Source organism: Heterocephalus glaber, unplaced genomic scaffold (assembly GCF_053883595.1).
Source record: "Heterocephalus glaber isolate CG9 unplaced genomic scaffold, H.glaber_assembly_v1.0 deba00000818, whole genome shotgun sequence".
NCBI classification, from domain to species: domain Eukaryota; kingdom Metazoa; phylum Chordata; class Mammalia; order Rodentia; family Bathyergidae; genus Heterocephalus; species Heterocephalus glaber.
In genome coordinates, this window is record NW_028258164.1 from 14,102,417 (window position 1) to 14,113,828 (window position 11,412).

Sequence of the window (11,412 nt, forward strand, 5' to 3'; positions counted from 1 at the left end):
TTGAACATCATGCCCTACACACTGCACATGTCCCAGCGTTGTAAAAACAGTCTCCAGCCAACCACAGACAGTTCTCTTGTGTTGTTCCCTCGGGCTTTATTGAAAAGGTAGGTGGTATCCTTCAACTCCTGGGGGGGGGGGGGGGCAGAGGCTCCAGCACAAAGACAGGAGCCATTTTGACTGCTTCTTTCACACAAGATGAGGAGCCACGCCCACTTCCTCAGATAACACAGCAGTGATAAGGTCCAAAACATTAGCCGTCTCTAATTTTTCCATTTACAAGGAAGGCCTCATCCCTCAAGTCCCCTGGGAACATGAGGTCAGCAGAATGGAGCCTTTGACTCTCAGACCACGTGCTTTCCTACTTACCTAACACTTAGCTTGGCCTCCTGCTGGGCCCTGTCCTCCACTTTGAGGATACTCAGGGACTTCCCAGGCAACTTCTAGATAGCCAGTGGGCAGGCGGCCCCTCCTTAACCTCTAGTGTGAGGACCATCTCTAAGATGTGTCTGCCGGTGCTACAGACATTGCCTCCCTCTCTCTGTTCTCCAAGGTGAGTTCCTCAATGAACCCCAGGTCCTGTCCAGTGAAAGCATTCTGGGCTTGTCATCTTTGGGAGGCCTGTAAAGATGGCTTCTTGTGTCCTTGTACACCACCCTGTCCAATCTCCTGCGGCTGGAGAAGCCAGGAACCTGAGGGAGAGGAAGGCACTTGGAAAGCAGCCCAGGGCCGGGGATTTAGGTCAGGGCCGGGGATTCACCACCTGCCTCAAAAGCACAAGGTCCCAAGTTTGATCCCCGGTACCCCCCCCAAAAAAACTTGCACTCTTCAGCTCCCGGTCCCTCCTGCCTGGGTGCAGGGTCTCTGTCGGGTGGTCTCCCAGTGCAGAGCAGTCCAGATTGGTGGGATGCAGTGTCCTCTGAGCCTGGATCCTCTCTACTGGGCTGGGGATCAGCCTCTCCATACCCTCTCCCCCTCACCGCACCCTCACCCCCGGGTTGGCTTTAATGCTGATGAGGCTCACAATATCATCAAAGAGTGTGTGGATGGGGTCTTAGGAGGTGAGGACTACAATCGGAACAACAACAACCAGTAGACTGCAAGCATAGTGTAAAGCAGCCCAAGGCTCAGGCTCTACATAGGACCACCCTCAGGACCCGAACCCACCAGCATTCCTATCCCTTCAAGACAGGCTCCAAACCAACTTCCTCCTCACACCTTCCCTTCTCCAAAGTGGGCTGTACTGACCTGAAGTGTTGTCTCAATCGGTGCCAGGGACCTGTCTGGGCTGCCTCTTGGTGTCTATGGTCTCCTGAAACCCTTCAGGGAACAGATTCTGGGCCCTCGGTTTTCCCCACTGCTGTCTGGGGCTGGAGGCAGGGCTGGAGCCTGGTGACAAAAACCATCAGTTGGGCAGTGCCATGATGCCTCACATTTTCCAGGATCAGCCCCCTCTACCTCTCCCTCCTCACCATCACTTGACCAGGATGGCTTTTCCTCATCAGGCGAGGCTGGCTGTGAGGGGCTGGACCAGGCCCTGGATGGGGAGGAGCCCGAGGTTTCTTCCCACAGCTCCTGCTGCTGCTGTTGATGGAGCTATGCAGAGGAAGAGAAAAGAGAGGCTCCTTTCTGCCCTGCCCTGGGCTAGGCACCAAAGGCTTCCTCCTCCACTTCTTTCCAGCAACCTTCTGCTCACCTGGTGCAGGTAAATGGCATGGAGACTCATCTCAGCAGAGGCCAGCTCTGGGAGCTGGGCTAGCTTCTGGCCCCCGGTGCCTCCTGGGGACACACAACTGGAACACAAGGCACGGCAAGTCAAGCAAGTCAAGCTAGACAAGACATCCCACCCCAGGGGGAGGGCCAGGCTTCACCTCCCCTTCCAAATATCCTCAACACCCCAATTTCCTCCTTCTGGAGGATTAGCCTCACCTCAGACTCCCCTGCATCCTAGGCCTGTACCCCTCACCTGGGGTCCTGGGTAATTCGGGAAATTGAAGCAAGAACACTGGCTGTGGCAGCAGCCGGGCAAGTGGCTGTGGGGCTCATGTCCCTCGGGGGCAAGATGGGGTTCACCAAGAGGTTAGCCAGGAAGGCATCTGGCTGCTAAAGAGAAGAGGAAAACCAAGTTCAGAAGGAAGGGAGGGAAAAGAGATCTAAAGGAGGCAGGAAACTGGGCATGGTGGCATGTGCCTGTAGTCCCAGCACTTGGGAGGCTGAGGCCGAAGGATTGACACAAGTTAGAGGCCAGCCTGGGCAACACAGTGAGTTCAAGGCCGGCCTGAACTACATAGCAAAAACAAACAAAAATAAAGGTAGTGGTGAGAATGGCAGAAAAATAGGCCAGGCCTGGGACTCACCAGAGGCGAGGTGCAATCACTGAGCACCCCTGGGGTTGGGGGGCTGCGAGCTGAGGTGGCACCCCAGGCAGCTGCATCTTGTTGTACCCGGCCCCGAAGGTGGCCAAGGAACTTAGAACTGTCCCCTGGGGGGCGCCATTGCGGATGTGCCAGCGAAAACCTCATCAAGGAGAGCTCAGTCTTTCCATTCTCAGCCCGCTGGGCCACAGAGGCCTCTGTCTGTCCCTCTGAGAGCCACTGCAAACAAAGACAGGCACTGTGGTCCCTGAGCCTCTCAGGGGTAGGCAGGATGGGACACACTCGTTCTACACTCAGGATAGCTCAGAACACCTGGGTCCAGACCCAGCCTTCTCTGCTTTGTCCCTTGGTGCAGACCCAGTCCCCTTTCTCCAGCCCTCTGGTGGCCTCTGCTCCCACAACGGCCAGCAACTCTACAAAGGGTTCTAAAGATGTCCTATCAGCCTCACGACAAGGCTGCATGCTGGTTCTTGTCATTGTCCCCACATGAAAGAGTGCAGTGACTTGCTCAGGGTCACAGGTGGCAACCAGCAGAGCCGGGCTTGGAACCCAGTCTGCCCTGGGGAAGGGGTGGGCAAGAGGGCTCTAACCTGAGGGTGGCCATGGCGTTTCACATCCATGAGGGCGAAGGAGCAGATGTCCCCAACACCAGCCACATCCACAGTGAAGTGATGAAAAAAGTCAATAAACTCCAGGGCTCGAGGCCAGAACCAGAAGAGCAGAAACAGCGGAGTGAGGAGTGGGGACAGGAGCTCTTCCAGGAGGGAGGCCTGGGGATGCAGGGGTGGGGCTGAGCAGGGGTCCCCAGGGGCATACACAGGAGATGGGGACCAAGGAGCCCCCAGGGACTCTGTCCAGGACAGGAAGGCTCCAACCCAGTCACCCCATAGGCTCCAGGGACCACCAGTGTTCAGCCTCCTCGGTGCCCTCCTTTGACCCTTACCGCTCGGTACTGCAGCAGCTGGGACATCTGCCGATAGTCAGTGTCTCTGCCACCGGCGCCAGGCTCCTCGGGGAGGTAGTGCATGTGGGCCAGGGCCATCTGCAGCAGGAGCTTCGGGGGGCGCCCCTGACCCTGCTCCTCCGGGAGGAAACACCTGGAAGGCGGGGCAGGGGTTAGAGGGCTGGAGGGTGAGCCACCCCCAACCCCAAGCATGTGCCTCGCACCTGGCCACGGTGACTGCGAGCCCAAGCGCGGTCATGGTGGTGAACACATGCTCTACGGTGAGCACATCCTCGTCGTAGATGGTGAGCAGCAGCAATGCAGCGAAGAGGGCACCTGCAAAGAAGAGGAGCTGGCGGGCCAGCAGCGCGCGAAGGGGTGCGGGGGGCTCGGCGGCACGCAGGAAGGCGATGGAGGGGCGGTAGGCGCGGGCCAGACGCGCACGCAGCTCGTGTGGCAACTCATTGAAGTGACGCAGCTGCAGGCGAGCCAGGCGGGACCAGCGCCTTGCCCCGAAGGCGCCGGGCTCTCGCCTCAACAGCTCGGCATGGCTATAGAAGGCGTGCAACACCTGCCAGGCCAGCACCACCGGGCTCAGCGCCATGTTCACAGCGGCCAGCAGCAGAACCGTGCGCCCCCAGCGCGCCGCCAGGGCGCCTCGATGGTCGCCGCGCTTGTAGGCGTCAGGCAGCTCCCAGCCCCCGCGGAAGAGCGAGAAGGGCCCACGGAAGAGCAGCAGATCGACGTTGAGCGCCAGGCCGCGGCTGAGGAAGGCGGCGCTGCCTCCCCATGGCAGCAGGCAGCGGGCCGGCAGCAGGCCCTTGTTGGCCAGTGCCACCTGGTAGTTGGTGTAGCGCAGGATGCGGTGGTGCACGTCCAGTTCGGTCAGCGGCCGCGGCTGCACGCACAGACCCCCGCTCCGCTGAAGCTCCAGGAGGCGTGACTGGACCTCTGCCCAGGGCACGGAGCTGAGCTCCTCCTACCAGAGGAGAGGGGAATGATGAGCACCGGCGGCCCTGGTTCCCAGTGTGCGCCGACACCCTGCTCAACTCAACAAGACCAACGCTAGGTCCAGTGCTGCCAGCCATTTTTGGCTTTCTCTCTTTCCCTACACTGCCGCTAACTGTGGCACTTGTGACGTCCTCTTTTCTGAATTGTTCTGCACCTGCCATCCTTGCCTCTCATGTGGCCATTAGTCATGTGCTTCTTAGTGACACTTCTTTAGCAGACTTTGGGTAACTGACCTGGCTTCTCAGCTCCTTAAGAGTTGGTGGCTCCTGGGGGAACCTCTCCTTCCCATTTCCTCGGGACTCCAGTCCTCACCACCTGCTGCTCTGGTGAGCTTTGAGATCCCCATGCCACCCCACTTCTGGTCACTTGCACTCTGTCATCACATTAGCCTTCCCAGGACCCCGGCTGTGTCCGTGTCTGCGGTGAGGACACTGCCAGAACTCCCTAGAGAGCTCCAGACCCCATCTTAGCCCCAGGCAGCCTCTCCAGCTAGTGCCAATGTCTCCCCTTCCTCTGAAGGAACAAGAGAGAACAGAAGGAAAGAGGAAGAGAGGGGTCAGCAGGCCCCTGGAGGAGCAGCGGTCATGGTCCCACTATCCATCTGCTCTGCCAGCCTCCTATCTCCTCCCTGCTCTGTGCCTGGTGTCCCCCTACTCCTGTGCCTTCTAGAACCCTCCCCTCATGCCAGGGGAGGACTGTGCCAAAGGCCCTATACTTTCTAGGATGAGCAAGGGACTTGTGCTACTTAGGTCTGGAACATGCAGCAGCAGCAAGATAGAGAAGAAAGGAAGAGCAGGCAGATAGCATGACTAGGGGCCAGAGACAAAACCAACAAGGCCCCTACAGGCTCAGTTTCAGGCTGACAGAGTCCTGCACATGCCCATTGCTTTCCCCACATCTTGCCCTGGAGCTTGGAACGCCCTTCCTGACCCCATCCTAACCTTATAAGACCAGCTCATACTCCTACTACTCTAGAAAGCCAGCTGGCAGCTCTTCCCCTCAACACTCATTGTTTTCACGACAAACATGTGACTCTAAGTCATCTTCCATGACCCATCTAAATAAAGGAAGCTGCACAGGGCAAGGGCTCTGCTCCGAAGGTGGCAGTACCCACCTCCCACGCCCAGTATGATGAGGCTGCTCTCTCTCTCTCTCTCTTTTTTTTTTTCCCTTCAGTATGGGGATCAAACTCAGGACCTTGTGCTTGCCAGGCAGGTGCAGCGCCATTGAGCTAAATCCCCAGCCCTCGCTCTTTCTGTCCTCTGCCCACCCACTCACAGCAGACAGCGCCTGAGCAGCTCACCGGAGTGATGTGCAGGGCCTCCCTGTAAAACACCTGGATGTCCCAGTAGCTGAAGAGGTTGCGGAGGGAGCGAAGCAGCTGGAACAGCCAGTAGCAGGCAGCCAGGATGAGGAGGAAGACCAGCAGGGGACTGGCACGGATCCTGTGTGGGGACACAAGTGTGTGGGCAGTGAGAAACTTAGAGAAGGAGACCAATACCAGGAGCAGGTGACAGGTCTCAGAGTGGGGTCCAGAGAGGAGTCCCCAAAGAGGCACTCGCAAGTGTCTGCAAAGCCGTCACTTGTTGCAAACAACACTAGTGCTTCCTGCTGTTTGTACTCTCATTCTCCTGCAAGTGTGCAGTGTTTTCCAGACCCTATGGGACGTGCTAAGATGTCACATCACACTGACAGCGCAAGGAATGTGCATTGGTACAAGGCTAGGCTTTAAAGTGTCCTCAGGACCAGGGGTAAAACTTAATAGTGAAGCACTTCTCGGGCATGCTCCAAGCCCTGGGTTTGATCACCAGCATGGAAAAATAAACAAATAATTAGAGACATCCTCAGCTTTAATTTCTTTTTTCTTTTCTTTTGTTTTTGTACCAAGAATCAAACTCAGGGACTCAAGCTTGCCAGGCAGACACTGCACTGCTGAGCTACATTTCTTTCTTTTCTTTTTTTTTGGGGGGGGGTACTGGGGATCAAACTCAGGACCTTGCGTTTACAAGGCAGGCGAGGCACCACTGAGCTAAATCCCCAGCCCTCAGCTTTGATTTCTAATACAATAAGTATAGATGAGATATGACTCTCATAAACAAAGGCTCTTTGTAGTTCTCAATCAATTTGAAGTGTATTCAAAAATACACTTATGCCAGGCATGGTAGCGCATGCTTGTAATCCCAGCACTCAGGAGGCTGAGGCAGGAGGATCACTACAAGTTCGAGGCCAGCCTGAACTATATAGCAAGACCCTGTTTTAAGAAAAAAATACATTTAGGGCCGGGGATTTAGCTCAGTGGTTCTGGCACCTGCCTCCCAAGCGCAAGGTCCTGAGTTCGATCCCCAGTACCAAAAAAAAAAAAAAAATACATTTAGGCCAGGTGTAGTGGTACACACCTGTAATCACAGCAATCCCAGGAGGGAGTTCAAGGCCAGCCTACATACATAGTGAGTTCCAGGCCAGCCTGGACTACATAGCAAGACCTTGTCTCATAAAAACAAACAAAAACATGAGTTCGATCCCTGGTACCAAATAAAACCAAGCAACCCAAACACATTTAAAGCCAATCTCAGTTCTCCAGAAGGCTAACAGTTCCAGCCTCACCTGGGCAACTTAGTGACATTCTGCGGGGGTGGGGGGGTGGGCGGTACCAGGAATCAAACTCAGGGCCTTGCGCTTGCCAGGCAGTTGCTGCGCCACCGAGCTATATCCCTGGCCCTTAGTGACTTATACCCTGTCTGTCTCAAAAAAATGTTAAAAGGTCTGGGGATGCAGCTCAGTGTGAAGGTCCTGGGTTTAATGGCCACCACCACACATATATACACACATACACATAATTTTTTAAAATATACTTTAAGCCAGGTGTTATGGCTCATAGCTGTAATTCCTGCACTTGGAAGGCTAAAGCAGGAAGATCACCATGAGTTCAAGGCCAGTCTGAACTATGAGACCTTGTCTCAAACAAACAAAAACAACAACAACACATTACATTTGAAGTCCTGAAGCCAAACACTGTGAGAACTGCTGATCTAGACTAAAGAGCAAGGAGAGTGCTGCCTTCTGCTCTTCTAACCCTAAGGTGGGCTTCATGGGGTGGGGACCCCTCTGGGCTATCACTCACCTCTCTGCACACTGCGAAGAGGGTAGGATGGCATCTGACAAGGCCACTTTGTGTTGGACTGGCCAGGGTCTTGTATGGTTGTTTGGTTGATTGGCAAATAGAACATCATAGTCCACGCAGCAAAGGAGGAAGGTTGTAAAGGTGACGATGAAAAGGAACTGTCTGCAGGAGGGGGGTATGGGGACAAGGCAGTGATCAGGCCTGAGGGTCCCCCACCCCTCGTGCCCTTCGGAGCTCCAGGTTGGCACAAGCTAGACAGACTAGAAGCAGTAGTGGTTGTTAAGGAAGGAAAACTTGGGGGTGGGGGCTGAGCCCAGAGGTCTGAGCTCAGCACCGGGACAGTGTCTCACCCCAGCTGAAAGATGTCCTCCAGAAGGATACAGGTGAAGCCGTTCCGCTGGTGGTAGCTGTAGATGTGGCTTGAGTCAAGAAAGAAACCCAAGGCACGGTACCTGTGCTGGGGACACTGCCTTTCACTCCCCGACAAGCTCACTGCACCCTCAGAGTCTCCCTGCCAAGAACATGCCAGATCCATGCCCCCTCCAGCAGCCAAGCACAAAGGATATATTGGTGAAGAACGTGTCCAGGTTCTGGATGTGATGCCAGGAGCCTGGGGGCAGAGGACCGCGTCAAGAAATTGAGACCCTGGCACTGAGTCCCAGCCTGACCAAGCTTGTCCCAAGCCCCCAGCCCCTTCCCCATCCTCACCCCGAAGCCCTTCGGGCACGTGAAGTAGGGGCTGCTGGTCCTCCCCATGGAGGGGTGAGTCTTGGGACCCCTTGGGGTCACAGTCCTCCAGCCTCTCGTAATCCTGCTCTGAGGCCAGACGGCCCATCCGAAGCCCACCAGGGTCCTGGGTGCAGCGGTGTGAGGGGGAGGGGGTGGACGAGGCCAGGGAGGGGATGGACTGAGGTCCCCAGGAGGGGGAAGCAGAGCTGGGCATTGAGATAGGCTGTGCCCATTTGGGGGGGGTGGCTGGGATGGACAGGGTAGTGTGGCAGGTCTGAGAAGCCCCTGTCCCCTTCAGCCCCGGGCACAGGGAGCCAGGGGTCACAGGGAACAGTGAAGAGGGGGAGCTTCTTGTGCGGGGAGCAGAGGGCAGAGAGAAGACAGAGATCCTCCCTCCCCCAGGTCCCCGACCTGGAGGAGCAGGCGGTGGCGGCAGCATGGGGACCAGGGGCATGGAGCCAGACCCCAGGTCTCCCGAGCACCCCCACCGCCCCCGGCTCCCCCCCCAGGCCATTCCTCTCACCATCTGGCTGCGGCTTCTCCGCAGAAGTTAGAAAGATTGGGGCTGCTCCTGCTCACACAGAGGTCTGTGGAGTTGAGTGGCAACTTCAGCAAGGACAATGACAACACTACCAGGTGACTCAGGCTGGGCAGGCCTCAGGCGTCCCAGCTTTGGGACACCTGTATGATCACCCACACCCCGGGCAGGGCTTCCTGGGGCCAACCCTCTCTTGGGCTTAGCCTCCATCCCTGGGAGGGGTGCCAGCTGGGAAGGAGGGGCCGAAGGGTTCACTGGGACATCTTCAGACCTTGAGGAGACTACAGATACAGAGAGCAGCAGCCAAAATAAACCAACAAAATACCATTAAAGGATGATAGGATCCTGGGGCCAAGGTGTCAAATCTGCTAGGCAAGTGTACAGCACCAGCCCAGAATTTTGTTTTGTTTGGTTTGGTTTTTGAGACAGCATCTCACTATATAGTTCAGGATGGCCTTCCAAAGCCATCATTGTGAGTTCACTGACAATGATCCTCCTGTCTCAGCCTCCCAAGTACTGGGATTACAGGTATATGCCACCACACTCAGTTCTAAATGTTTTATTTCTTAAACTGGGCATGGTGGCACATGCCTGTAATCCCAGCATTTGGGAGGCTGGGGCAAGAAGATTGCCTCAAGTTCAAGGCCAGCCTGGGCTACATACCAAGACCTTGTCTCAAAAAAGAAAATAAAATGAAAAAAAATTTTTTAAATAAAATAGGCCAGGGATTTAGCTCAGTGGTTCCACGCCTGCCTCCCAAGCACAAGGTCCTGAGTTTGATCCCTGGTACCAAAAAATATTTTTTTAATTGAAAAAATAAAATACAATACAAAAAGGGCTGAGGATGTAGCTCAGCGCAAAGGACCTGGGTCCAATCCCCAGTAACACAAAAGGAAATGAATAGAAAAGAAAGGAAAGAAAAAAGAAAAGGCTGAGTTGAGTGTGGTGGCACACAACTATAATCCCAGCTCCTTGGAAGGCTGAGGCTGGGGATCACAAGTTCAAGGGCAGTCTGGGGAATTTAGTGAGACACTATCTCAAAACAAAAAATAAAAAAGGAAGGTTGGGGATGTAGATCAGTGGAAGAGCACCCTTGGGTTCAATCATCAGTATAGCACAGAAAGGGAGGAAAGGCTTAGAGAGAAAGAGAGTTGAATATTTTATTCATCTGAGGTTGCTAAGGAAGGGAAGAGGGGAGATTGTCTGACTTTGCAGCCAGATGGGGGAGCCCAAGCAAAAGAGTGAAGGAAGAAAAGGCAGCTATCTTGGAAATAAGAAGCAGTTTGGGGAGTTTAAAGTAGGAAAGTAGGGTTCCTTGGAGTTCCATTATGTTTCTGTCCTTACCTTCCTAATCCTTGACGCCTTCTCTTTTAAGTCCTAATCCAGTTTCTTCCAGCCCCGGAGAATCATCTGGTCTGGACCAGCAGAGCAGACAACAGGGGTCCAAGATGTGGAAGGATAATTTGGGTACTGGGGACAAGCTGCCCAAGTTTAAGTTTCCTGTTGTCACCTCAACAAGGAGGAGGAGACCCAGGCAGCTGGTCTGGTGGCTTGCCCAACGCCATTCTTGAGGCCCTGAATCACAGGTTTCCTGCTGAAGACCATGCCTGAGATAATGACTCAGCCAGCAGGTGCCAGGGCCTCCAGGTTTAGGCCAAAGGGATGATGTAGGGCCCAGCACCTGTGAAACTCAGAGGAACACAGTGTGTCCTAAATTGTTGACTGGAGGAATGTGGCAGCAATCACGGAATTGTCCATAAACTGAGTCCAAATGAGCTTGCTTTTCTCCTGATGTGTCTCTTTTCTGGGAGAATTGTCCCAGTAGCTCAAGACTTGCAAACCTTTATGACTGAGCAGGAGGAGGCAGAGCTATGAAAATGAGACCCAGCCTGTCTATAGGTGGCAAAATGGAATCCCAAATTGTAGGGAGACCAAGGAAATGCCCATGATCTTTCTGAGACATCTGTCACGATGGCTTATGGGTGGTTTTGTCTAGTCTTTCCATCACCTGACTCACCTGATGTCACTCACTCAATACCATGAATATTCTATCATAAATATACTAGGGCCCCTCCCTGTGCACCCTGAGTTCCTCAGGCCAATCTCAACTGATCCTAAATTCTTCCACTGACAGCCTCCCTACCACCACCATCAATTCAATTTATTACAAAGGGCACTTTTTCCTGCCAGACATTTGGGGAGGGGGACAGAATGAATGAGGCAAAACCATTACCCACCAAGAAGTGACAGCCCAGTTAGTGAGGCACATATGCAAACAAATAATTTTTTATTATACAAATATAATAAATAAAAGCTAAACAAGAGTCCAAGCGCTGTTTAAAATTTGAAGGGACCCTTAGGCAGATCATTCAGGCCACTGTGGTGAAGGTACATGTTGGAGAGATGAATCTAAGATCTAAGATCGTGTCTTGATAAACGCCAGTTCTTTAATAACTGAGTAGGGTTTATTAAATGCTATAGTAAATAATAACATTTATTGGTGGTGTTCCCCTGATGGTGGTGATCACCTGTAAACCTACCCAACCGGAAGCCTGAGATAGGAGGATCACGTTCCATGCCAACCTAGGTAATTTAGGGAGACCCTGTCTCAAAATTTAAAAATAAAAAAAAGATAAATAAAAAGGGCTGGGGATGTAACTCAGCTGGGGGGCGGGGCGGGTGAGTAGGGCATCAG

General features: G+C 54.0%; 1 protein-coding gene across 2 annotated transcripts; it reads right to left on the reverse strand.

Annotated features, from left to right (window-relative positions):
- Positions 1–77: 77 nt before the first annotated feature.
- Atg9b (autophagy related 9B) lies at positions 78–10,218 on the reverse strand. Of its 2 annotated transcripts, XM_087207811.1 has the most exons (16): positions 10,062–10,218; positions 8,703–8,766; positions 8,159–8,303; positions 8,015–8,060; positions 7,801–7,863; positions 7,451–7,612; positions 5,633–5,774; positions 3,543–4,297; positions 3,319–3,472; positions 2,966–3,145; positions 2,358–2,594; positions 1,967–2,103; positions 1,697–1,793; positions 1,473–1,596; positions 1,249–1,389; positions 78–692 (listed from the first exon to the last, which is right to left on the reverse strand). In XM_087207811.1, the coding sequence occupies exons 2-15, from the start codon at positions 8,703–8,705 to the stop codon at positions 1,262–1,264; spliced, it is 2,373 nt and encodes a 790-aa protein (XP_087063937.1). In that variant the 5' UTR covers positions 8,706–8,766; positions 10,062–10,218; the 3' UTR covers positions 78–692; positions 1,249–1,261. The 2 variants fall into 2 exon arrangements, with proteins under 2 accessions (XP_087063937.1, XP_087063936.1); XM_087207810.1 differs by having other exon boundaries at positions 8,159–8,766.
- Between the last annotated feature and the right edge of the window lie 1,194 nt (positions 10,219–11,412).